This window comes from Ascaphus truei, chromosome 17, assembly GCF_040206685.1.
Source record: "Ascaphus truei isolate aAscTru1 chromosome 17, aAscTru1.hap1, whole genome shotgun sequence".
Classification (NCBI taxonomy): domain Eukaryota; kingdom Metazoa; phylum Chordata; class Amphibia; order Anura; family Ascaphidae; genus Ascaphus; species Ascaphus truei.
The window spans coordinates 5,435,386-5,462,065 of record NC_134499.1 but is presented as its reverse complement, the minus strand read 5'-3'; the positions used below and the strand labels follow the sequence as shown (position 1 = coordinate 5,462,065).

The 26,680-nt window shown below is 47.3% G+C and overlaps 2 protein-coding genes across 4 annotated transcripts in view; one reads left to right on the top strand and one right to left on the bottom strand.

Moving 5' to 3' along the window:
* Positions 1 to 21,094, top strand: part of FANCD2 (FA complementation group D2) — a 44,167-nt gene extending 23,073 nt beyond the window's left edge. For all 3 annotated transcript variants that reach the window (XM_075573771.1, XM_075573769.1, XM_075573770.1), the window contains 28 exons: positions 67 to 198; positions 2,820 to 2,927; positions 3,858 to 3,967; positions 4,238 to 4,283; positions 4,492 to 4,611; positions 4,790 to 4,863; positions 4,996 to 5,136; positions 6,012 to 6,112; positions 6,397 to 6,512; positions 7,303 to 7,411; positions 8,007 to 8,108; positions 8,541 to 8,644; positions 10,212 to 10,352; positions 10,980 to 11,093; positions 12,673 to 12,801; positions 13,057 to 13,175; positions 13,879 to 13,989; positions 14,104 to 14,231; positions 14,403 to 14,502; positions 15,292 to 15,414; positions 17,273 to 17,366; positions 17,811 to 17,882; positions 18,310 to 18,348; positions 18,644 to 18,718; positions 18,969 to 19,043; positions 19,160 to 19,306; positions 19,620 to 19,706; positions 20,182 to 21,094. In XM_075573771.1, the coding sequence (XP_075429886.1) occupies positions 67 to 198; positions 2,820 to 2,927; positions 3,858 to 3,967; positions 4,238 to 4,283; positions 4,492 to 4,611; positions 4,790 to 4,863; positions 4,996 to 5,136; positions 6,012 to 6,112; positions 6,397 to 6,512; positions 7,303 to 7,411; positions 8,007 to 8,108; positions 8,541 to 8,644; positions 10,212 to 10,352; positions 10,980 to 11,093; positions 12,673 to 12,801; positions 13,057 to 13,175; positions 13,879 to 13,989; positions 14,104 to 14,231; positions 14,403 to 14,502; positions 15,292 to 15,414; positions 17,273 to 17,366; positions 17,811 to 17,882; positions 18,310 to 18,348; positions 18,644 to 18,718; positions 18,969 to 19,043; positions 19,160 to 19,306; positions 19,620 to 19,706; positions 20,182 to 20,232 (2,868 nt within the window). In that variant the 3' untranslated portion in view covers positions 20,233 to 21,094. The remainder of the gene's footprint in view (positions 1 to 66; positions 199 to 2,819; positions 2,928 to 3,857; positions 3,968 to 4,237; positions 4,284 to 4,491; positions 4,612 to 4,789; positions 4,864 to 4,995; positions 5,137 to 6,011; positions 6,113 to 6,396; positions 6,513 to 7,302; positions 7,412 to 8,006; positions 8,109 to 8,540; positions 8,645 to 10,211; positions 10,353 to 10,979; positions 11,094 to 12,672; positions 12,802 to 13,056; positions 13,176 to 13,878; positions 13,990 to 14,103; positions 14,232 to 14,402; positions 14,503 to 15,291; positions 15,415 to 17,272; positions 17,367 to 17,810; positions 17,883 to 18,309; positions 18,349 to 18,643; positions 18,719 to 18,968; positions 19,044 to 19,159; positions 19,307 to 19,619; positions 19,707 to 20,181) is intronic.
* A 2,770-nt stretch (positions 21,095 to 23,864) lies between these two features.
* Positions 23,865 to 25,900, bottom strand: FANCD2OS (FANCD2 opposite strand). The gene is made up of 2 exons (XM_075575057.1): positions 25,837 to 25,900; positions 23,865 to 24,487 (listed from the first exon to the last, which is right to left on the bottom strand). The coding sequence occupies exons 1-2, from the start codon at positions 25,880 to 25,882 to the stop codon at positions 23,958 to 23,960; spliced, it is 576 nt and encodes a 191-aa protein (XP_075431172.1). The 5' UTR covers positions 25,883 to 25,900; the 3' UTR covers positions 23,865 to 23,957.
* Between the last annotated feature and the right edge of the window lie 780 nt (positions 25,901 to 26,680).

Sequence of the window (26,680 nt, the reverse complement as noted above, 5' to 3'; positions counted from 1 at the left end):
TGTGGCAGAATATAACCGGTCCTGTTAATAGCTTCCCCCGTCTGCTGACGTTGACCTCTCTTGCAGGAGGTGGTGGGCGCGCTGGTGACACACGTGTGCAGCGGTTACGCAGCCGAAGTCGATGTGTCACTCGATGTGTTGACCGACTTGGTATCTCTTCAACCTGCCGCAGTGGCCCAGTACGCAGTCTTTGTGAAGGTTTGTGTGTTTTTTATTGTTATCCATTTGTGTTGGTCAACCTGCCTATAATCCCATAGCCGCTTTAAGCCTCAATCCTGCTTTGATTTTTTTTTCTTTATATATAGGGGGGTCTCCACAGCTGATCCATGTTAATTTTATCTCTGGGGACCCCCTTGAGTCCCGGGATACTTAACTCTATAGGGGGTGCCAGTAGCAGCTCAGGCTGGACAACTTGGTTATATAGTAGATGAGGTTGATAAGACACACGTCTATCAAGTTCAACCTATGCTAAATTTAGACGACAGAAACTTTATCCTATATCCGTATTTATTGATCCAGAGGAAGGCAAACACAAACCCCAGTGTCACATTATCCAATGATATCTCATAAAGGGAAAATAAATTCCTTCCTGACTCCAAGAATTGGCAATCAGATTACTCCCTGGATCAACATCCTTCCCATGTATACTTATTTGGTATATCCCTGTATACCTTTCCTTTCTAAAAATATGTCCAGCCTTTTTTTGAACAAATCTATTGTATCTGCCATCACAGTCTCCATGGGTAATGAATCCCACATTGTAACTGCCCTTACTGTAAAGAACCCTTTCCTTTGTTGCTGGTGAAATCTCCTTTCCTCCAACCTTAAGGGATGGCCCGTGTCCTTTGTACTGCCCTTGGGATGAATAGTTGTTTTGAAAGCTCCTTGCACTGTTCCCAAATATATTTGTATATAGTTATCATATCCCCTCTTAGACGCCTCTTTTCTATTGTAAATAAATCTAATTTAGCTAGCCTCTCCTCATAAGTTAGATTGTCCATCCCCTTTATAAATTTGGTGTCTCTTCTCTGCACTCTCTCTAGTTCCATAATGTATTTTCTTAGGATTGGTGCCCAAAATTGTACTTTTCAAGGTGTGGTCTTACTAATGTTTTTTAAAGGGACATAATTGTTTACTTCCCTTCCATCCATTGCACGTTTAATCCAAGATAAGATCATGTTTGCTTTTGCAGCTACTGCATGGCTTTGGGCACTATTGCTAAGCCTGCTGTCTACAAGCACGCCTAAATCCTTCTCCATCAAGGATTCCCCCAATTTATCCCTATTTAATTTGTAAGTTGCCAGTTTATTCTTGTTTCCCAAATGCATAACCTTACATTTATCTGTATTAAACCTCATCTGCCATTTACCTGCCCACGTTTCCAGTCTCTCCAAGTCCTTCTGGAGAGAAATTACATCCTGCTCTGATTCTACTACCTTACACAATTTAGTATCATCAGCAAAGATGGAGACTTTTCTCTCTATGCTAACCTCAAGGACATTAATAAACAAGTTAAAAAGCAGGGTCCCAGTACCGATCCCTGAGGTCTCCACTCACGACTTTAGCCCAACCTGAAAAAGTTCCATTTATGACAACCCTCTGTTGTCTGTCCTTTAACCAGTTTTCAATCCAGGTGCAAATAATTTTACCAAGCCCAATTTGCTTTATTTTGTACACTAACCTCTTGTGTGGAACCGTATCAAAAGCCTTTGCAAAATCCAAGTAGACCACATTAACTGCATTACCCTGGTCTAAATTCCTACTTACCTCCTTAAAGAAACTAATCGGGTTAGTTTGGCATGATCTATCCTTCATAAATCCATGCTGACTATTATCCCATACTAAACCTTCAAGTATCTTCCCCACTATTGAAGTCAGGCTTACAGGTCTGTAATTCCCCGGTTGTGATCTAGCTCCCTTTTTAAATATAGGCACCACATCTGCTTTACGCCAATCTTGTGGTACTGAGCCTGTAGAAATGGAGTCCTTGAATATTAAATATAATGGTTTGGCTATTACTGAGCTTAACTCCTTGAGAACTCTTGGATGTATGCCATCGGGGCCAGGTGCCTTATTTACATTAATTTTTTCATATCGCTTATGAACTTCTTCCTCAGTTAACCAATTGGTCATTAATATGGAGGTTGTGGCTTCCTCCTATTGAACTTGATTCTTCCCTGGTAAACACAGAGGCAAATAATTTGTTTAATACCTCAGCTTTTTCCTTATCTCCAATAATCTGCCTACCCATCTCACACTGAAAGGGTCCTGTATTTTCTTTATTTGGGGCTATCATAATGGCAGTTTAAATGTCCTGTGGGGCAATAGGAAACCGTGACGTCATCCCTTCCAGCTTCCTATTGGCCCTCGTGACAGGGACAATGAAACCTGCGGAGCCACTACAGGCCCCGCCTACGGAGGGATGTTTCTCGGGGAGCAGGGGGGTTCAGCTTCAGGGGCCCCCTGCTTCCCACCTAGGGACAGGGACATTTCTTTTGGGCGAATATGCTCCTTTAAACCTATTATTAAAATGATCCATCACAGGCAGCAAGACGACGACTCCTTCCAATAGGGGAATGCATAGAAAATCAATGCAGCATGTTTTCATAGATCTATGAGACAACCGGTAAAAAGTCCTTTGCGGCCTGTAAATTTTAACTAGCGGCGGTACCATTTAAAATGAAGGGAAAGTAAGAACAGACTGCATCTTTATTAAAGCTTCTGTCCTGCAAGACCACGCAGTGCACGCCCCCCCCCCGCCCCCGCAGGCACTGAATAAATAAATAAACAAGGGGGTGGGGTGTCTTTCTCCCATGCAGGGTATATTGGATTACTTGGATAACCTGAATGCCCAGCAAATCCGCAAACTCTTTCACATCCTCAGCATGTTGGCGTTCAGCAAGGGGCAGGAGGGAAGCCACATCCAGGTACGTGGAAAGCCTGTCCCTGGTGCAATGTATGTGTCGGGGAGCAGAAGTCTTGCACGCGAAGGGCCGCTCTGACGCGAAGGAGGAGACTTCGGTGTCTTCATCGCAAGGCTGTAGAATTTGCATTCGCTGAGGGTCGGTTAGCTTCCTTCTCCGAGAAAAGGCCGGTGGATGCAAAGTACAGCCGTTCAGTGGCCGTGTGTTTGTCTCATTTCACAGAGCATTCAGTTAGAGCAGCAGTCAAGGCTTTCCCCTCCCACCCCCTTTTAATATGTGCATCAATACAACAGACACAATGATAATTAGCTAAGTTGCCGATCCATCTGTTTTCCTGTGATTGATCGGTGAAGATTCGGCTTGGGGGTTCACTAAATGGCTGTCGGTGCAGCAGAAGAGGACCAAAGATGCAAAGTTCTGTGGGGAAGATCATGTGACCAGGCAGACACTAGATACAATTGGTGCACTGCTAGAGAGAGGGCAGGGCTCAAAAAGGGGTGTGCCATAGCCTGTTTCAGAAGAGGAAGGGGATGTGACTTTGTAAATGGTTGCTATAGAAACAAAAAAGCTTGTTACATAATACATGAAAAATGTCATTCAGAGTTGTTTAAAAAAAATACAGAACTGATTTATTTAAAAATGCACACATAGGATATTGCCTGGTCTGCAACTTTAATGCGGTGACGGAGAATAAATCCACTGATACTAAAGGGTTATGGTTTGATAACGTGTCAAAATATAAAAAGACGAGGTGGGCCAAAAGCTCTGTCTGACATAGTCTCTGATATTTTCGGGGTCTCAATGACCTGTGCAAAGCAGCTTGGGTGTAGAGGGTTTTGTACCATTCCCACTAAGCAGGTGTGCTGAAGTAGGGAAGGAAGAAGGATATTGGTGCCTTGCTGCACATGAGCCATTCTCGGACTTCTTCCTCAGGACGACATGTACATCGTGATCCGAAAGCAGCTGTCCAGCACCGTACCCAAGTACAAACGCATTGGGATCATCGGTGCTGTGATGATGGTGGGCAGCATGGCTATGAACAGGTCAGAAACGTTCCCGTCCATGTCGCTGCCCTCGGAATAAGCGCATTGTGACGTTTAGGATTCTCACCTGAAGCCCACAGGTTGATACGGAATCTGAATCTTCACTTCTGAATGACTTGATTTTACTACTTAGAGGACCGAGGCCCAAATCATATTTATTGGGGCTTTTTGAAAAATGACAGTTCCCAACCCCGAGTCCCCAAATCCCATTATACCGGTATAAGAAGATGTCGCTTATTCTTTTCATACATGTGTTTTTTTTAATTATAGGAAACTGGACAAACGACCCCCTCTGAGCACAGACGCCTACAGACAGGTGAGTTTCTAATTCAGCGCTGTGCAGATATGTATCATTTTATTTATATTGCAATGGTGAGAAGCGCGACTGGTAAATGACAACATAAGGTAAAGGGAGTTCCTGTCCCGAGGAGCTTACAATCTAAGTGCTAGTGCTCCAGCATGTTGAAGGCTTGTTTAGATTGTGATACAGGCACTGGGTGTTTCCTCTTCCTTGCTGCCTTTAGATCACCGCCCTTCTGGAATTGGTGCGTACCTGCAGCGAGCAAACGCCAGAGGCCTCCGGTCTTTACTATGACGAGCTCGCCAGTCTGGTGCAGAAGAGAAACCTGGATCCGCAAGTCATGGTATAACCAGTAGTATATTACACATCCTATATAGCAGGGAGGGAACCGACACATTGCAAAGAACGCAACGTATTCCCCCAAACCTCCCCAGGGTTTTATCAATAGTGTCTTTATGTTGTGAAGTTATACGAACTGTCACTGAGGTTCTGTTAATCTCCTCGTTCTTTCATTGTCACAGGACTGGGTCGGGAAGACCGTGCTGGAAGATTTCCAGGATGACTTTGTGGTGGATCTCACTCCGACAGTGGAAGGGTACGTGTACTGTGCGTGGTCTCTGAACACTCTGCATCCAGCGCCTCGAGGGTTTCCAATGTGTTCCTAGGCAAGGGCACCGTGTCTTCTTCTCCTGAACTTGTGTCTTCTCCACTTGTGTCTTCTCCACAGTGATCACCTATTCCCAGTGAAGGACATGTACAATCTAGATGAGGACGAGAGCCAAGGCGGGATTGTCATAAACCTCCTTCCCCTCTTGTCCCACAACCTTGTCGGCAAGGGTACCGAGCAAGCGACCACTAAAGAAAGTCGGTGCGTACACGCCGGAGACCTTTTTTATGGCGTATTCCTCAGCAAATTAGCTATGGGAACTTGCGCCTTGTACAGGATGGGTGTCAGGATCTGGGGAAATGTGAGGCCGTCCTGTTCCACAGGTGTGTAACAGTCTCCGAGGCTAACAGATGGTGTAGGCTAAGGCTGAGTCCATAGGGACTTCAGCCGTGCGGAGGCGCGTGGAGGCTGAGAGAAAGCGGGTACTTTCCCTGGCTTTAGTCCGTGGGCTTGCCTGGGGGCGGGCCAGTGACGTCACGGAGCTGGTTCGCCCTCTTTGGGCGAACCGCTCACATGACCGGCCCTCCGCTCCCCTCAGCGCGCAAATTTAAATCTGACTGTCTCCTCCGCCTCCGCACGCCTGCGGAAGCGTGCGCGAGCCCCTGCTAAAGCCGCTCTCATTGCGGCTGCAGGGGCTCACTGGTGAGCGCGGGTCAGCGGGTAAGCGCTGACCATGCCCTCGGCCTAAGGGAATGCCGACATGCTTGGGGTAGACACAAGAGGATCCTACATTTTGAAAGAGAGCCTGGGGTGAAAACTAAGGCTTGGCTAGGTAAATATGGCGATTAGCTGAGCCACCTGTTTATGTTCCACAGCCAAATTCTATAGTTATGTGCTGTAAGATGAAAGAACATAGGCATGTGTCATCGGTCGCTTGTTTGGCTTTCTTTGGGGGCATTACGTGCGGTTCGGATGTTACCTGAAATTCTGTCTGGGGTACGCATCGTCTCCAGATTTCCCGTAAAATTGTTGAGAGAAGTGCCCGAAGGTTGTTACTTGGCACGGACTATAGTTGTTCTGCGGCGCTTGGCAGGGTACGAAGGTCTCCCACGGTTTGTTTGAATCCTTCTCCCCAGCCTGGCGTCCCTGGTCTGCCTGCCTCCGTTTTTCCGCTTACTGCGGCTCTGTGTGGAGGAGCAAAACAATGGCAACTTGGAGGAGATTGATGCCTTGTTGGGTGAGGAGTGTGATGGAACATCTCTCAGCTGCTGGCATCGGCTCCTGCCGCCTTCTAGTCCTACAGAAGCCCTATAACTCCTATTCATTAATCGTTCTTTGCCCTGCTTCCTGATCTCTGTGCATGTTTTGCTACCTAGCGGCACAACCACTGCTCTGCTTCCCCCACCCCCCTCTCTAATGAATAAAAACTACTTATTATATATATTATTCCCTTTCCTTGCTTGCGACGCCTGGCCGCCCGGTCCTTCTTCTTCAGATCCTAACCGTCCATTTTCCCTACAGGCTGCCCCTTGTATCTCACAGATTTGGAGGTAACAGAAAAGATGGAGTCGCTATCTAAACAAGAGCGAGAATTCCTCTGCTCGCTTCTGTTTTTTGCAATTAATTGGTTCCGAGAGGTAAGAATGATGGAAGGAGAGGGGAGGTCAGCCTGACAGCACAACCCCTTGTAGTGCTATATTGTCACAGTTACATAGTAGATGAGGTTGGAAAAAGACAAACGTCCAAGTTTATTGATCCAGAGGAAGGCAAACAATAACCCCGGTGACACATCATTCAATGATATCTCATAAGGGGGGAAATAAATTCCTTCCTGACTCCCAGAATTGGCAATCGGATTACTCCCTGGATCAACATCCTTCCTATGTATACTGATTTGGTATATCCCTGTATACCTTTCCTTTCTAAAAAGATGTCCAACCTTGTTTTGAACTTATCTATTGTATCTGCCATCACAGTCTCCATGGGTAATGAATCCCACATTGTAACTGCCCTTACTGTAAATAACCCTTTCCTTTGTTGCTGGTGAAATCTCCTTTCCTCCAACCTTAAGGGATGACCCAGAGTCCTTTACTGCCCTGTCATCATTTGTTATCATTGTCAGAGACAGTGGCCAACTCCAGTGCTCAAGAGCTACCAACAGGTCAGGTTTTCAGGAAATCTCTGCTTCAGCACAGGTAGTTTAATCAGTGGCTCAATCAAAGGCTGAGCCACCGATTGAGCCACGTGCGCTGAAGCAGGGATATTCTGAAAACCGGACCTGTCGGTAGCTCTTGAGCACTGGAGTTGGCCACCCCTGGACTAAGTATACCTGCTATGTAACGTGCGGTCCTGCAGTATTACAGCCTTCTCCGCCTATGAGGGTAGGTGAGGCTGAGCATATTGTATTTGTACGTGTCGCCGCCTCAGATTGTGAACGCGTTCTGTAAGCAGCAGGACGCAGAGATGAAAGGGAAAGTGCTGACCCGGTTACAGAATATCACGTGGCTGCAGTGTGTGCTGGAGAAGTGTCTGGCAGGCAAGTACTCGCTAACTAACGCTTGGAATAAAGGCTGAGACGTACAATATGTTCACTGACTTTTAGTGTTCCCTTCATAAGTCCCATCATTACCTATTTCATAACGGAGTCGGACAAGTCTCCGTTGGCATTCGGCCGCAGAGGGACGCTCTGTCGCTGGACACTCGGCCTCTGGCTACTTCGCAAATATAAATTCATTTAGGGGTTAATTTAGCGGTTATGGTAGGGGGTTAGGGTAAGAGGTTAAGGTTTGTAGGGTAGTGGGTAGTGTAAGTATTAGGGGGTTTTTTTTAGGAAAATGTGGGGTGGGGGGGAAGGAAGGTTAGGGACTTACCATAGCGGCGATGCGGCCGACAACCAGCGGTCCCAGTGACGAGGTCGGTAGCGGCTAAAACCGGCAGAGATTCGGTCGTGGCAAATATCCTTGACCGATTCAGTAGACATTTTACGACACTTTCAAGTATGTTGTCTTCCTGCGCTGGAAGTTGCGTTCTGGATTATCGACCATAAACTCTTTATTTTCCCAGGGAGAGGGGTTAAGGGAGCTGCAATTCTGCTTCTGGCAATTCACCACTTTATTTTATTTATTTCCCAGGCTCGCCTGGATACATCCCCCCGTCTGCAAACTTTGACTCTGAGACGCAGGAGGGAGCGCCTGCACCCGTAACCGCTCCCCCGGCCAAAAAGGCAAAGAAAGGTATCCGGCAGGAAATAGTTTTCTTGTGCTGCGTGTTAGGCCTGTATTATAGTAAGCGTGTGCAGCGAGCGTTGGCGTGCCACGCGACACTGTGAGCCAATCACAGTGAGGCAGGGAAAAAACCTTCCCTTGTGACGTCATGGCCACGCTCCCTAGTTGCGCGCGTCATCGTTTGGCCTATAATACACAACGCGTGCGCCACGCGCAAGCGCGTACTATAATACAGACCTAAGGTTTTACTAACAAGGGTGGCGATTCACTCCATGTCTTTATCACGTTTTCTGGGCCAAAGTGGCAACAACAATAATATTCAATGTCAATTGTCCTTCCACAAGGAGAAAGAAGAGTGGCTGCTCAAAGCTTGTTGTTGATTATAAATAAATCCCTTATCCTGTAGGGTTCGTGCTTTATTTACTATTTTGTCTTTCCCAGGCAAAAAGCGGGCATCGGCAGAGAGTAAAAACTCCTCCGCGGACAGTTCCCAGATAGAGAAGCAGCAGGAGACGGAGCCGCCCGAGGCAGAAAAGCCGGAGAAGGTAGAGCATGTGCGGCCAACTCCAGCCCTCAAGGGCCACCAACAGGTCCAGTTTTAAGGATATCTCTGCTTCAGCACAGGTGGCTCAATCAGTCCTGCTTCAGCACAGATGGCTCAATTATTGAGCCACCTGTGCTGAAGCAGGGTTATCCTTAAAACCTGACCTGATGGTGGCCCTTGAGTGTACTGATGTAGGCCACCCCTGACTTAGTAGAACATCTGTCTCATGAAAGAGCCTTGGGTGTAGCTTTTGAACGTGCATGCTGTCCAATCCCTTGACTCCACAGAACTCATGGGAACGACACTACAAAGGGGTGTTTGCACCACCGGGTGTGCTAAGCTCTCAGCCCTTCAATAAACACAGCTGTTGCTTTCAGTAAATGTAGGTGGCATGACTGAGGCTTGGTAGCTGTATCTGCTATTCCCTCATGATACTGCTGTATCCGTCCTGCAACCCGGGCAAAAATCAGAACTCGCAGGGCTGAACGTGGACATTTTCCTTGAGCTGAAACGATACAGAAGCTGGAGATTTTGTTTTGCCAAAATGTCTGCTCTTGTCTCTTGTTACATGTAGTTTTATTTTTAACATCGAGTTGGGACACTTTAGGTAACATTATATGACACATCGCATTCTTTCTGATAGGTGTGTTTTAGAATTGCTATGATCTGGTGGCCTAGCAATCACGTATTGAAATGTTGGCGCCACAAACACGCAACACACGTTTTATTTCACGGACACACACCCACTCTTTCCCCTACTTTCCCTGTTGGCGTATCTTCATAAAGGTCCAAGTTGTGGATCGAAACGTCAATCACTTTTGTAATACATTTGTCACCTTATGATATCAAGTCCTCAGGATGAGCTTTATATACAGTACTGATCTTGTTCATATACAGCTATCATTCTTTATTAATCACCTTTTCCCCCCCTTCTAATATGTGCCTCAATACAGTCCACACAGTGATAAGTAATTAACCAAGTTGCCGATCGATCCGATCTCCTGTGATTGATCGGCGAAGATCCTGCTTGGGGGTTCACTAAATGGCAGTCAGTGCAGCAGAAGAGGACCAAAGATGCAAAGTTCTGTGGGGAAGATCATGTGACCAGGCAGTCACTAGATACAATTGGTGCAAGAGAGGGCAGGGCTCAAAAAGGGGTGTGCCAGAGCCTGTTTCAGAAGAGGAAGTGGATGTGACTTTGTAAATGGTTGCTATAGAAACAAAAAATGCTTGTTACACTATAATACATTAAAATGTCATTCAGAGTTGTTTTAAAAATAAAAAAACTACAAGTATTTTCTCATAGTACAGAACTGATTTATTACAAAAAAACACATGTAGGATATTGCTTGGTCTGCAGCTTTAAGGAATAAATCAGTTGGTGATTTGGGACATAATAATATGTGGAGAGGACGTCACGCCGCACATTCTCACATGTGAATAATATTTGTTGAATGTTTCTTCTGGTTCTCGGTCCAAGTGGCTTCTGCACCTTTTCTGCTGCTGGCGCGACTAACACAGGATGCCAGAGCTGTAACGGCGAATTGTCACTTCCTGTTCTCTCCCAGGAAAAGGCGGATAGCGGTAAACCGTCTCTCAACCTGCACAGCTACCGCGCCTACTTCCGGGAGCTCGATCTGGACGTGTTCACTGTTCTCCAGTGTGGTCTGCTGACCCGATCCGTTCTGGACACGGAGATGCACACAAAGGTGACGTATTCTGAAGAGTTCAAAGTAACAAAATAAATAAGGAACACCCTTCCCCCTCCCCCCACCCCCCGGCTGCCACTAGAATGAAGACAGTAAAACGTGACAGGTCACACACGTTAATAATGGTGTCTAAACAGAAATCCAGTTTTACGTGGGTAATACCGAATCCACAAGGGGAGACGGACTCGCTCTGTATCACACAGACAGGATGCAAATGGAGTAACGAAAAATTGTAAAAGCAACAACCTGGCACACGTGAAGAATGTATACAAATGGTGATCTGTGTTTGTCTGAGTGTCTGAACTATAAACTGGGTTTAACATGTTATTGCTGCTCCTGCACTTTGTCCTTATGCAAAATCCTATACTGCTTTGTGTGTTTGTACAATTTGTATAACACAACTTTCTTATGTCCTATGACAGCCCAGACGCTGAGTACTTTACTTCCCACTCATTTGGGATGGGTAGAATCTATTGATGCATTATTGATCTATTAATAGGGTAAATGTTGGCATTTGGGCCAGCACAACAATGTTGAAATGACACACTGTGGGTGCCACACTCAGGTGTGCCCATGTATGTGGCACTAACGTGTGTGTTTTTTTTTTCTCCCGCACCCTCCTGCCAGGCCATGGAAGTGGTGAAGCTGGGCCCGGCAGAGCTGGTTTTTCTGCTGGAGGATCTGTCCCGGAAGATGGAGCACATGCTTACATCGGCCGCAAAGAGAGTCACTTTCTTGAAGGTAACATTGAAATTAGGGAACATATATAATGCTTTGTGATGAATTAAGGAACCTGGCCCGGGTTGTTGAAACCTAAAAATAAAAATGTCAACTATCTGTTGACTGCCAACATGACTTAGAAGACACTGTCCCTTGTCCTGGCCGACACGACGTAGGAGACAACATTGTCCGATCTCCCTGCCGACACGACTTTGAAAACTGGTTAAAGGACAGACAACAGAATTGTCATAAATGGAACTTTTTCAGGTTGGGCTAAAGTCGTGAGTGGAGTACCTCAGGGATCGGTACTGGGACCCCTGCTTTTTAACTTGTTTATTAATGACCTTGAGGTTGGGATCGAGAGCAAAGTCTCCATCTTTGCTGATGATACTAAATTGTGTAAGGTAATAGAATCAGAGCAGGATGTAATTTCTCTTCAGAAGGACTTGGAGAGACTGGAAACTTGGGCAGGTAAATGGCAGATGAGGTTTAATACAGATAAATGTAAGGTTATGCATTTGGGAAACAAGAATAAACTGGCAACTTACAAATTAAATAGGGATAAATTGGGGGAATCCTTGATGGAGAAGGATTTAGGAGTGCTTGTAGACAGCAGGCTTAGCAATAGTGCCCAATGTCATGCAGTAGCTGCAAAGGCAAACAAGATCTTATCTTGCATCAAACGGGCAATGGATGGAAGGGAAGTAAACATAATTATGCCCCTTTACAAAGCATTAGTAAGACCACACCTTGAATATGGAGTACAATTTTGGGCACCAATCCTAAGAAAATACATTATGGAACTAGAGAAAGTGCAGAGAAGCGCCACCAAATTAATAAAGGGGATGGACATTCTAACTTATGAGGAGAGGCTAGCTAAATTAGATTTATTTACATTAGAAAAGAGGCGTCTAAGAGGGGATATGATAACTATATACAAATATATTCAGGGACAATACAAGGAGCTTTCAAAAGAACTATTCATCACAAGGGCAGTACAAAGGACTCGGGGCCATCCCTTAAGGTTGGAGGAAAGGAAATTTCACCAGCAACAAAGGAAAGGGTTCTTTACAGTAAGGGCAGTTACAGTGTGGGATTCATTACCCATGGAGACTGATGGCAGATACAATAGATTTGTTCAAAAAAAAGGTTGGACATCTTTTTAGATGGGAAAGGTATACAGGGATATACCAAATAAGTATACATGGGAAGGATGTTGATCCAGGGATTAATCCGATTGCCAATTCTTGGAGTCAGGAAGGAATTTATTTTTCCCCTTAATGGGGTTTTTTGTTTGCCTTCCTCTGGATCAATAAGTAAGTATAGATATAGGATAAAGTATCTGTTGTCTAAATTTAGCATAGGTTGTACTTGATGGACCTATTTCTTTTTTCAACCTCATCTACTATGTTACTATGTAAGATACTGTACCTCGGTGCTGCTAATATGATGTTCTGTAGGAGAAGACACTGTCCCTTATCCCTACCAACATGGCGTAGGAGACGACATTGTTCTTTCTTGTTCTTTATCACATTTTCGTGGAAGGGCGAATGTGTAATCCCTCCTATGAAACATATAAATCGGCCTGTTTATTTCACAGGTGAAAGGAACCAGAACCATAGGATTCTCACAACTGCGCCAGAAGACGGCACAGGAAGTGGCTGAGACTGTGGTGCAGCTGCTTAACCCACTGTGCAACCACTTGGAGAACATGCACAACTATTTCCAGGTCAGAGAGCAAGTGCCATGGCCATGTTCATGCAAAGTCCTCGCACGCTTTGGTTGCGGAAGTTATGAATTGGAGGTCATTTAGGGGTTAACTTACTGTCCCCCCACAAAATACTCCATCAGTGCTTTCTCCACTTTAGAATTGAGTACCCCCTCTTCAAATCCCTTTGAATGACCTTAGATTTGCATTGGATCCGCTTGGATTATGTGTGGGGTGTTGTGGTTGCTGTAAGACTGACTGTGCGTCCTGTTCCAGGCACTGATGGTAGAGAACCATGGTGTCGTGGATGCCCCGGGCGTTGATGTGAAGGAGCATCAGTACATGTCGTCCTGTTACCAGCTGCTGCTGCAGGTCTTCCACACCCTCTTCCTTTGGTTAGTTCCCTTCCTTGCAGTGTGAGGTCACAAAGCCTCATCTTCTGTCTGCTTGCAAACTGCAGAGTGCAGAGCTGCGACAGCACACGTTATATGCAGTAACCCTATGTACTCAGACAACACACATTGTCAGTTTGACTCCAAATGACATTGGCGCAATGCAGAAGGCAGCAGTTAAAGCAGCATCTGCTCCTCAAACTAATGTTTTTTCCCCTTAGGATTGAAGCAGGGGGTCTTTGGTGCTGACCCCATTAGTTTCAGCTCCGTGGACACCCGCTCCCCGAGATACTTACTTCCGGTATTGGCTCCACATAGGTTAAATGTCCCGGTCACGCCGGCCAATAGGAATCTGCAAGGGATGACGTCACGGCTTCCTATCGGCCCGCAGGACATTTAAAGCCGCCATTGTGATAGCCCTACACAGCCTAGCCGGAGCTGCTGCCGGCACCTCCTACGGAGGTTAGTATCTCGGGAAGCAGGGGGTCCCCGGAGCTGAAATTAACACGGTTCAGCTCCGGAGACCCCCTGCTCCAACCCTATTTATAAAAAAATAAAATAAGTCTCCATGTTCTGCTGCTATAAATGCTGATCAAACACTCAAGGCGACTAGGCTCATGTATAAACCCATAGGATTTAGCGACAGGGGACTGCAGGGCACAAGCACACATCCAGAGGTAAGTGATACGGAGTCTTCTTTGTTCAGGAGTGGATTTTCCCAGCACGAAAACCGCAAGTTGTTGAAGTCGGCTCTCAGGGTCTTGGCCGGCAGATTGAAAGAGACGGACACCGAGCTCGCCCTGGAGGAGCTGGTCAGGTAGTCGGCTACGCCCCTCCCCCTCAGCAGTGCAAGTGTCTGAAGACTGGAGTAAGACCTCGTGTTCTGGCTTCTGTTAGGAGTCGCTCACCTGTGTCATCTTGTTCCCCTCAGCCAGAGCTTCAACTACCTGCAGAACCTGTACAGCAGTCTGCCCACCTGCTCCTCCGCTCTGTGCCTCACTCAGCTACTCATCGTCCTGGCAGGGAAGACCAACACTCCCCAGTACCAGGAAAAGATAGGTGCCTGCAGGATTTCTTACTCGCTTCTATTACTCTCTCTCTTTGCTTTTCTCATTCTATCCCTCTCTTCCATATATTCATATATTCCATCGTTTGTTTTTTTTTTTTTTTTTTTCCCCGCTCACTGCGTCACGGTTTCCCCATCTATTCCTTGTGTTTTCATTAAAATAGCTTTACTGGCAAAACGGTTTCTGTGTCAGTCCTGGATCCAACCCAGTGGGGAGCGCGAGAAGGGGAACCGCTACAACGAGACCCTGCAAAGCCTCCTGTGGTGAGAGAGGGCATTGACCACTCGGGGCATTGACCACTCGGGGCATTGACCACTCGGGGCATTGACCACTCGGGGCATTGACCACTCGGGGCATTGACCACTCGGGGCATTGACCACTCGGGGCATTGACCACTCGGGGCATTGACCACTCGGGGCATTGACCACTCGGGGCATTGACCACTCGGGGCATTGACCACTCGGGGCATTGACCACTCGGGGCATTGACCACTCGGGGCATTGACCACTCGGGGCATTGACCACTCGGGGCATTGACCACTCGGGGCATTGACCACTCGGGGCATTGACCACTCGGGGCATTGACCACTCGGGGCATTGACCACTCGGGGCATTGACCACTCGAGGCATTGACCACTCGAGGCATTGACCACTCGGGGCATTGACCACTCGGGGCATTGACCACTCAGGGCCCAGCAGGACACTTCAGAGTAGAAAAGAAGGAACATACAGATGTCTGACACGGTTTCCATTCCACTAATCTTAACGTCCTTGGCATCTGGGCTCTTGTCAGTAACGGGCCTGCAGTGTCTTGCTTTTCAATGTGCCGCAGAGTATGTGTGTCGCAGGCACCCTACTGTAAATGACCCTCCTACATTTTCATTAGGTCTTTCTGACATTAATCTCTTCACTGCACCAGAGGTCTAACCCAAGCTGATTTAAAGCACTGATCTTGCTTTTGCCAGATCTTCTGCCATTTTAATACTGACCTCGGCTCTGTTTAAGGAATGTCCCCCTCCGCTCACAGCTTCATAAACCTATACTGTGTTGCAGTATTTACCTTGAGCACACTGACGATGTCCTAAAGGCGGTGGAAGAAATCTCTGGAGTGGGCGTGCCGGAGCTAGTGAACGCAGCAAAGGATGGAGCGTCCGCTACCTATCCTACACTCACCAGGTAACCACATCCGCTACCTATCCTACACTCACCAGGTAACCACATCCGCTACCTATCCTACACTCACCAGGTAACCACATCCGCTACCTATCCTACACTCACCAGGTAACCACATCCGCTACCTATCCTACACTCACCAGGTAACCGCATCCGCTACCTATCCTACACTCACCAGGTAACCACATCCGCTACCTATCCTACACTCACCAGGTAACCACATCCGCTACCTATTCTACACTCACCAGGTAACCACATCCGCTACCTATCCTACACTCACCAGGTAACCACATCCGCTACCTATCCTACACTCACCAGGTAACCACATCCGCTACCTATTCTACACTCACCAGGTAACCACATCCGCTACCTATCCTACACTCACCAGGTAACCACATCCGCTACCTATCCTACACTCACCAGGTAACCACATCCGCTACCTATCCTACACTCACCAGGTAACCACATCCGCTACCTATCCTACACTCACCAGGTAACCACATCCGCTACCTATCCTACACTCACCAGGTAACCACATCCGCTACCTATCCTACACTCACCAGGTAACCGCATCCGCTACCTATCCTACACTCACCAGGTAACCGCATCCGCTACCTATCCTACACTCACCAGGTAACCGCATCCGCTACCTATCCTACACTCACCAGGTAACCACATCCGCTACCTATCCTTCACTCACCAGGTAACCACATCCGCTACGTATCCTACACTCACAGGGTAACCGCATCCTCTACGTATTCTACACTCACCAGGTAACCACATCCACTACCTATCCTACACTCACCAGGTAACCACATCCGCTACCTATCCTACACTCACCAGGTAACCACATCCGCTACCTATCCTACACTCACCAGGTAACCACATCCGCTACCTATCCTATACTCACCAGGTAACCACATCCGCTACCTATCCTATACTCACCAGGTAACCACATCCGCTACCTATCCTACACTCACCAGGTAACCGCATCCGCTAACTATCCTACACTCACCAGGTAACCACATCCGCTACCTATCCTACACTCACCAGGTAACCGCATCCGCTACCTATCCTACACTCGCAGGGTAACCGCATCCGCTACCTATCCTACACTCACGGGGTAACCGTATCCGCTATCCTGCACTCACCGGGTAACCGTATCTGCTACCTATCCTGCACTCACTGGGTAACCGTATCCGCTACCTATCCTGCACTCACCGGGTAACCGTATCTGCTACCTATCCTGCACTCACCGGGTAACCGTATCCGCTATCTATCCTGCACTCACCGGGTAACCGCATCAGCTACCTATCCTACACTCACCGGGTAACACCACCAAGACACTCCACCACCACTACACTCACCGTCTAACAACATAAACGCCTAACCTACGTGGATCAGGTAACGCTCCCATCACAACCTCCTATATGTTTCAGAGAATGAATGCTTCCTGTCCCCTTAGTTAGCTTGGTGAGATCACACGCCCACTGTGTTCTTCTCTTCCTTACGGGTTTCCATTATCAGAGGGGACATTGTATATACTGCATCAGAGCTGCTGCAGATAACTAGAGTCCAAGGCCAATCTAAACTGCTCCAAGACCCCAAAGGATCATTTATATTCATGGTGTTTCTTGGGTGCAGTTGTCTGAGCGTGGCACGGCCAGGACATGCGTGGCCTTGGAACACGGTAATATTAAATGTACCCCGCCTGGCAGGGCACCCTGACGCTTGCAGGTGGTTATTTGTTTAGAACTCGGTCTGAGTCGCCCCACCGCTGTATTGAATGACTGGCGCTACCTTATAACCCTAAATGTATAGAACTTGTGCGGTGCCATGTATGCTTGTCTACTCCTCTCAGGCAAACCTTCATAGTGTTCTTCCGAGTGCTCATGGATAAGCTGGAGAAGTGTGTGAGGAGCATCCCAGCGGGGAAGAATTGTGACAGCCCCCAGGTACTAACGGGCCAGGAACAGTTTGTACATGTATTACCGCACGGAGACCCAGCATTCCTCTCGCGGGATGGACACTTATAAAACTCACCGGCACAATGAGAAGAATGAGTATTGGCTGGGGACGCCCCCCAAGAAAACTAGCACACACAATCTGATCACCTGTTTTATTTAAAAAATCAAGGCATTCAGTATCTGGCTTAGTGTCAAACATCACAGAGAATACAGAGCTGGTGCTGATATTAGTTCATGGCATCATAACAACCTTAAAAAATCTTATATACTGTCCAGAAGCATCAATTATGATTACACATCCCTAGTAGCATCATTAAAGGGGAGTACTTCAGTGGTAATTGAAGTAGGAGCTGGGCAGTTAAAATGTACAGTGTTTTTATATATATATCTATATATTTCTTCTCCATTACCGTGTGACTTGTGCACCTGCAGGTCCAGACAGAGCAGCTTCTGCGCTGGAGTTTGGCTGTCAGAGACTTCCATATTCTTGTTAACTTGGTCAAGGTGAGCGCTTTGCTATGTAGTGTGTGCGGAAGCGGTATTAAAGCAACTCGCCTGCCCCGGAGGGGAACCCTCTGAGCTCATCCGTTGTCCGCCGGCTTCCAGGGACCCCTCAGTTTTTGATTACAAACAAAATCTAATGTTTTTTTTTTTTTAGTTTCCATTAAAAGAAAAAAAAAAAAAACCCTAGAAAGATGGCTGACTGGGTCACCAATAGAGGTCATCTCCCGATGACGTTGTAGTTTCTGTTGGCCACGTTGGCGAGCCCTGACACTGCTGCCCTTTGTGTCCTGCGGGTATTTAAGCCCTGTGCTGGACTGCAGGGTTCTCGGGCGGGCAGTGCTGCTTTAACATGCTGTAGGACCCCACCTTGCATTGATATGGAACGGTTTCTAGGGCTCCCTGTGACTTCCTGTATCTGTCACTTCAGGTGTTAGAAAGCAGAGCAGTGTTGAACATCTGCCTTAAGGTAAGAACCATGTTGGTTTATTTGATGATCAATCCTAAATATATGCAAGAACCGAGATATAACCCTGATAAAAGCCTCCGACAAACCCAACGGCATAAACCGGCACAGTGCAGACTTGTAAGAAATATATGTATATGCTCTTATACCGAAGTATAATGTACTGTTACAAGGAGACTGGATATACCTCCAGTAGTCATTGCATGGTTATTTTAGAGGGGGTTCCCAAACAATACGCACCGCTGGCTGTAATTCTATCGGTCATTCCTTGTCGCTCACTTTTTGTCCCGTGTCACAGTACGGCCGTCTGTTTCTGGAGACCTTTCTGAAGCTTGGGATGCCCCTCCTGGACTGCTGCTTTAAAAGGCACCGGGTGAGTAGTGGAGGGACACGCAGGAGGACAGATGTTGGTCTCTTGGTCAAGGTGTTTTTTCCCACTCCTGAGTGAGGAAATTAGTTTTTACATCACCCACCGATTTGGCTGCACTATGTGATTCTTAGTAGGGTTAGACGTTTCTATTGTCATGAACATCGATACAACAGCAGGTGCTTGCTGAACTTGCTGAGAATCTCTGCTTCACTGATGATGTACCTTTTTGTGGGATTTGTTCACCGCTGTGCAGGAAGATGTGCAGAGCTTGCTGAAAACCTTACAGCTGAGTACCAGGCAGCTCCATCACATGTGCGGCCATTCCAAGGTGAGAGTAGCCTCTTCTCTGCTGCGGCACGGCTCTGTCGCCTCTTTTCCCAAGAGCGCTGATTTCCTTCTACGCCGAATGGGTAAGAGCCGCGCTGCTCATTTCCCCTTTTCCAGATACACCAGGACACAGGGCTGACCAACCACGTGCCTCTGCTGAAGAAGACCCTGGAGCTGTTTGTATATCGGGTGAAAGCCATGCTGGTGCTCAACAACTGTCAAGAAGCTTTCTGGCTGGGAAACCTCAAGAACAGGGACCTGCAGGTGAGCAGCAGAATCGCCAGACGCGCCCGCACATTACAGCGACATGTGCAGTGCAACCGTACACCCACATCAGAGCTGCTAGTGCAAGAACACCCTCCAGGGGGCCAACAATGATTCAGGCGACATATGTTGGGGGTTTCACTGTAGTTAAATCACTCTGGCGTGTTGCCGCCTTTAACACATTTAACATACTGTAGTTGGTGGTTTGAGTTGCATGCCTACTGTAACATCAGCGCTGCATCATCTTCATGCGCTGTGCTGGGGGTACGCAGCAGCAAGGTCACGTTCGGCAACGTTGCTCTTCTCGTTTCAGGGGGAGGAAATCCTCTCCCAGACATCCCAGGAGAGTGAGGCAGAGGAGGAACAAGAATCCCAGCTCCCTGCAGAGGAGGCAGAAGAGGTATGGTGCAGGTGTTTGTTTCCTCGTCTCGCATGGCCCGGATATCTGGGTCTGCTATCGGCTTCAGGGTCCTGTGCATTATACCCACACCTTCTCCTAGAGCAGTGGGGGCCACCTCCAGCCCTCAAGGGCCACCAAAGGGTCAGTTATCAGGATATCCCTGCTTCCGCACAGGTGACTCGGTCACAATGATTGAACCACCTGTGCTGAAGCAGGGATGTCCTGAAAACCTGACCTGTTAGTGGCCCTTGAGGACTGGAGTTGGCCACCCCTGTGTTAGATAGTCCCAGTGACATTATGAATGGCTCCAAAAACAATCTATAAGAAAAATGCGCTGGTATTTTAAAAATCAGAGGTAAAATACAGTTCTTAAGGGGAAACCTATAACCTTTATTACTTAGTAACAGGACCGTGTGGGCGTTCTGAAAAGGCTTGTACAGGATGTGGCCTCACCTGAAACATGCCATCCCTGCAGGAGGAAGAGGGCGGAGCAAGTGACAAGGATGGCGAGGAAGAGTCGGACTAGGTGCGAGGGACTTGTCTCACGGATGCCTCTGTTACCCCGCTCAGTGAGGGCAGCAGGACAAGGCCACTCGCTTCTGGAGGAGATCCGATGGATTAATTAGTTCTGCTGAGTGCAGCGTGTACAATGCATAAGTGGGTTAAACAAAAACCCACATGGATCCCTGCAGTAAGAGATCTGCTCACCGAGCGGCAAAAGTATTAAAGCAGCAATCACAAATACATTGAAACCAAGGGGTCCCCGAGAGCGGAAACCTGGTTACGGAGATAGTTTATTTACCTGTGTTCTCCTATTACATTTAAATGGTTGTCCAGTAGATTTGGTAGCCATTTTGAATCCCCTGGAGGGCGAATAGACACCGGCGAGTACACAGGTAAGTATCTTGGGGGTTGGGGGGGGTCAACAGAGCAGAAAATAAGAGGTTTAAAAAAACAAAACAGACAGACCTGGCGGGACTACTCCTTTAATTCACAGGTATGATCACATAAAATGTCAGAGGCACGTGAATTACAGCAGGTGGGGGGTTCAACCCCACCTGAGCTGGAGCAGGGATATCCTGATAACATGACCTGTTGGGGGGTTGAGCAATGGAGTTGGGCCCCCCCTGAATTACGGGACATTGTAATTTATATTATGTATTCTATGCAAAATCCATCACAACTCTACTGCAGTGTTCCTGTGCACCGCTCAGTGTTCCTGTGCACCGCTCAGTGTTCCTGTGCACCGCTCAGTGTTCCTGTGCACTGCTAAGTGTTCCTGTGCACTGCTCAGTGTTCCTGTGCACTGCTCAGTGTTCCTGTGCACCGCTAAGTGTTCCTGTGCACCGCTCAGTGTTCCTGTGCACCGCTCAGTGTTCCTGTGCACCGCTCAGTGTTCCTGTGCACCGCTCAGTGTTCCTGTGCACCGCTCAGTGTTCCTGTGCACCGCTCAGTGTTCCTGTGCACCGCTCAGTGTTCCTGTGCACCGCTCAGTGTTCCTGTGCACCGCTCAGTGTTCCTGTGCACCGCTCAGTGTTCCTGTGCACCGCTCAGTGTTCCTGTGCACCGCTCAGTGTTCCTGTGCACCGCTCAGTGTTCCTGTGCACCGCTCAGTGTTCCTGTGCACCGCTCAGTGTTCCTGTGCACCGCTCAGTGTTCCTGTGCACCGCTCAGTGTTCCTGTGCACCGCTCAGTGTTCCTGTGCACCGCTCAGTGTTCCTGTGCACCGCTCAGTGTTCCTGTGCACCGCTCAGTGTTCCTGTGCACCGCTCAGTGTTCCTGTGCACCGCTCAGTGTTCCTGTGCACCGCTCAGTGTTCCTGTGCACCGCTCAGTGTTCCTGTGCACCGCTCAGTGTTCCTGTGCACCGCTCAGTGTTCCTGTGCACCGCTCAGTGTTCCTGTGCACCGCTCAGTGTTCCTGTGCACCGCTCAGTGTTCCTGTGCACCGCTCAGTGTTCCTGTGCACCGCTCAGTGTTCCTGTGCACCGCTCAGATCCCTTCAATCTATTACAAAATATATATGGTCCCCGAGCTATTTCATATGCCTTATGAAGCACTACTTTAGAAAGATAATTGAGCATATCAAGTGTAAATAATAATTTGGATGTAATATTGAAATTAAATATAATGTGTATTCTGATGTAGTTGAAAATATTAAGAGGGAAAAGATGGATTCTTTTAGAGTTTTCTACGTTTCACGAAATGCGTTCGCTTTATTTGCTGTTAAAGACAAAAAAAAAAACCTGATAGTTCACATTTTTTCCGCAACAAGGATCCGTCCACATCCTTAACATTATCTTTGTTCGATTGCATTAATATAATGTTACGTGATTCATTGAAAGATCAACACTGTGTAATTCTTGTTTACCATATTTTCTGTACAATGTGCTTTACTGGTTAAAAAGAGAGAATATAAGAAACCTTTTGATGCTGTCTTTCCATCTTCACATTACAGGGGTTTGTGTAACATGTGGATAACGGGTCAAGAACACACTTAAATAGGTCGTTTTATTTAGTGTCCAGAAAACTGCTTCCACCCCTATACCATACTGGCTTTGGGTGTCTGAGGAATGGCGTCCTGAATGTCTTACAAGCATAAAAAGATTTTTTTGTGTACCCTTCCACTGCATTATTAGTCACTTATATACCAGGCGTGGCCAACTCCAGTGCTCCAGGGCCACAGGATATCTCTGCTTCAGCACAGGATTGCGCACCTGTGCTGTGGCTGGGACCGATTTGAGCCACCTATGCTGAGGCTGGGACCGGTTGAGCTACCTATGCTGAAGCAGGGACCGATTGAACCACCTGTGCTAATGCAGGGATATCCTGAAAACCTGCCTGGAGTTGGCCACACCTGGTCTATACGATCATTGAAATGGCCTAAGAGCGCAACCCCCCCCCAGATTGGTTTCACCCCCATCTGCTTCATAAATTCCTTTCAGATATTTAGCCTACCAGCCGGAATTGCTAATGGAACACAGGGGCTTTGAATAAGGAAGATCAATATGAGAGACAGATATATATTGCTGTAGAGACAAAATAAAATGTTTGTTGCTTTTATGTTTAATTTGCCATTTCAAGAAGGATATATATATATATATATCCCAAGCAGCACACGTTTGGTACTAGGTGGCGAGTAGATTTTTTGGTGATTTGTCAACCACTGTATATATATCTCCTCAAGAACAGTTTTATATATATATAACAAAAACCTGAAAACACTGCGCCTTTCAAAATAGTAGGAAGATTTATGCTGACTCGCCTCTTATTCAGGTGTTAGCCACCAAAAGATTACCATTTTAATACTTGAGGGGGCATGTGCATTTCTCTTGAGACCTCATACAGTAGGTACCAGTTAACCATTTAGCTGCTGGAATAATCAGCAACATCGCTACATGTTCCTCCAAGCTTAATACAATCATTTATCTCCCTTATAGGCCAATCTGGTTTTCCCATGTATCCAATCCAGTGGGTCACCAGTCAAACTGAAGCGACCCTACCCCGAGAGAGCCAACCCAAAATGACATCTTCCTGCTAACAAGCCAATTAGTGTAATTGGCTTCCCCTAATAATTGGCTTCCTGTCAGCTCCCCTTTGTGTTAAGTAGGGTATTGTATACTCCACTGTAGTGCGGACTATAAAGAAAGTCATACATGATATTCCTCTTAAATGGAAGTCCAGGACCCAGGACTTTTCATGCTACAGTTTTGCAACCTTGATAATCAAGAGATTCCTTGGGCGGGGCCCATGGCAGCGGGACCCCTTCTGTAGGGTCATGGCTTCATGAAAATGTGATGCTGCTGAAGGAAGGCCGCTTCGCAGAAGGTTAAGACCTTCCCCAGCTCTATGGGCATACACCACCCCCAGTTACACACACCCTCCCCCGTCCCTACCTTGCGGTGAGCAGCGCTGGGGCCCTGCCCCGGTTTGGGGACTCTCCAGCTCTCCCCTCCTTTCTGGGGAATTTGGATCCCGACCTTGACAGGAGGAGGGAACACTGGGCCCCATGATGGCGTGGGACCCAAGGCAACCGCCTGCTCTATGGCTGGCCCTGGCATATGTTTACCAAGTGACTGAGCATCATTTAGAGACCATAACAATTTTAAGTAGCATCAGCCTCTATATTGTGCGATCCAGCAGGTCAGCCCTGCTGTGTATTGGTTTAAATTCTGAAGCCTCTCAGAAATGTGTCAGATTACACAGCGCTGCAGGTCGTCGTCCTAGTATCCAATATCTTGTGATGCCCGATTTTACTTTGAGTGCTGTAGTGCGAAGGAGCACTTCTTATATGTGGCATAGAGCAGCAGTATGGAACGCAGTAACTGCTTGCACATATTAACGGCCATTTCGATCTGTGGTTCTTTGAGACCTGATGGCCACCTGTGCTCGTGGCTGATTATCTTGGAGAAAGCAGACTTGTCGGAAACTCTGAAAGAGCCACTCCACTTTGGTGGCTGAACTGTGATGATGCTACCAAACACTGCATCCAATCCCCTGAGCTGCACTGGCTGAGGTCTTACAAAGTCCCTTTTGTACCTTATGCTTCTTGGGCCTATACCATGGTATGTTGGCCGTGGGTTCATTGCTGGCCCTATAGTTGTGTTTTCTTGAACGAGGGACAATTCCTGAAAGCACAGCTGTACTTCCAGATCCGAGGAGGTGTGCACTGCCCTGAAGGGGTGTTTGGTAGAAGGTTTTGGGGTCGTCCGTCTGATCCACTGAAAACTCTCATCGAGCGGAGTCCACGGGGACCAGAGGTGATATCCAGCCATTACAACATCTGACAGAAAAGAGAAGATTGTTTTTTCATACTCTTATTTTAAAAAAAAAAATCTTCTAAAGGAGTGAACAAAGCTGATGTTTGTTGGATAGTGATGCCTTAAAAATCCTAAGTCCTCGGTCCCGCTGCGCTCGTTGGCGCGGGCGGCCACACGCGAGTTCCCCACCAGCAGGGGAATCCTCCCGAGCCGGTCCCCACTGGCGGCACAGCGCACAACACGCTGTGGCGCGTCAGCCACTATGGGACACAAGAAAATGGTGATCCGTAGCGTTGACGCGTCACGTGGTGTGGCTCTGAGCTAATGGGGAGGGGAGGCTTCGGGGAGTGTGGAGTGAAAGCAGCGTGCCTGTCTGTGTGTGTATGTGTCTGAGTGCGAGTGCCTCTGTGTATGTGTGTGCCTGAGTGCGTGAGTGCCTGCCTCTGTCTGTGTGTGTGTGTATGAGTGAGTGCGTGAGTGAGTGCGTGCGTGTGTGCGTGTGTGTTGCTTACCATCAGCAGCTCCAGCCCGAGTCCGTGGAGGGAGGGGGGGAGAGTAGTGGGTCCCTCCGCTCAAGCCACGCCCCCTCCCTGTCAAACCTCCCACTCCCGCCCACCTCCCGCTCCCTACAGACCGCATATCGCGGTCTGTGTATGTCAGCGCACCGCCTGTCTGCAGTGCGGGCGCGCTGACTCTGGGAGCGGGGCCTTAGCCTAACACTGTAAATGTAGACCCATCAGCCTACTGATTTTTCAATTAATAATCACTTTTAGCTTCTCAGACTGTCAGTCTCTGCTTTTAATTAATTAATTAATTAATTTATTTATAAAATGTGTTACCAGGAAGTAATACATTGAGAGTTACCTCTCGTTTTCAAGTATGTCCTGGGCACAGAGTTAAGACAAATAATACATGGTTACAAATACAGTTACATAAGTGAACAGGGTATACATTATATACAATACATTGCATGCACACTTAGAGAAGATGTATATTATAGGCGTATGTAACAGTTACTGACAAGATTAAAATGTGAGACAGTCCTCGTTTTGAAAGAACTTAAACTGGTGGTGGATGCGAGAGTCGCCGGTAGAGTGTTCCAGTATAGTCATATTCTTTGTGTTAAAATATACTTTCATGTTCCAAATCACCAAACAGCACTCATTTGGAAGTTGGTATCTATGCAAGAATGGATTCCCTCCATGAAGTGCCCAGCTGATGGTCGTCACAAGGTGAACCTATTAAAGTCTATGGGGTGTGGGTGTAACTGTAACCAACACTTGTAAGAGCCTATCCTTTGAAAGGATGAGTTTGGGATTATTCTTATATAGACAGGAGGTTTACTCCTCCCTGATCCTCCCTCCTCACATACCTTCTGCTGGGCCTCTCCCTGGGGGGAGGAGGGGGTCACTGGTCATTCCTGGTCACATTTTTTTTCTCCACAAGGTTGTCCAGGCAACAGCGATTGTGATGGGGCAAGGATCCTGATTCCATGCTGCACCTCCCTCTGCTTGACCAGCACTGGAGGCCCTGGGGATTGGGCCTTGTCGTGCACATCATCCCTCTTTACAGCCAATGCTTTGTTTTATTTGTTCATTTAATGGTCGATTCACTTAATTTCTTAGTGTTTAGTGAATTAATTCCAGGAGAGGACACAAGTCCCACACGCCTTATGGCCGTAGATGTAAAAATGTAAATCTCGGGGTATCTGATGCCTTGTTGGTTGCCTTTTAACAAGGGATCAAGTGGTAAAGCAAAATAATGTAGTATGTATATCTTTATATAGCGCCCACGGTGTGCTCGGCGCTTTACAAAAGATACAGTGCAGAAACTTATAACACAAGTGCAACAACCAACATCAGACGATAGGAAATGACATACCTGCCCCAATTTAGTGTGCCATGCAGTTAAACAAGCCCAAAATATACAGGTATTTTTCTATGGATTTTATTTTTATGTGCTGATGCATTTTATTTGTCATTCCTAAATAAACTTCAATCTATAAGAAAAGAAAAAAGGGGGACGAAAGCACACCATATATAAAAAACTATTATGCATGTATTTCTCTCCCCTGCGTCTCGTTCTTAGGCCGTGTTTATAGTGAGCGCAACGGCGTGTGCAACTTCGCAGTGCAGCTGATGCAGGCCGGCCATAGCGAACGCGATGCAGAGCAACCCCGTAGCAGATTTTTCAAAAGACGAATCATTTTGTTTTTT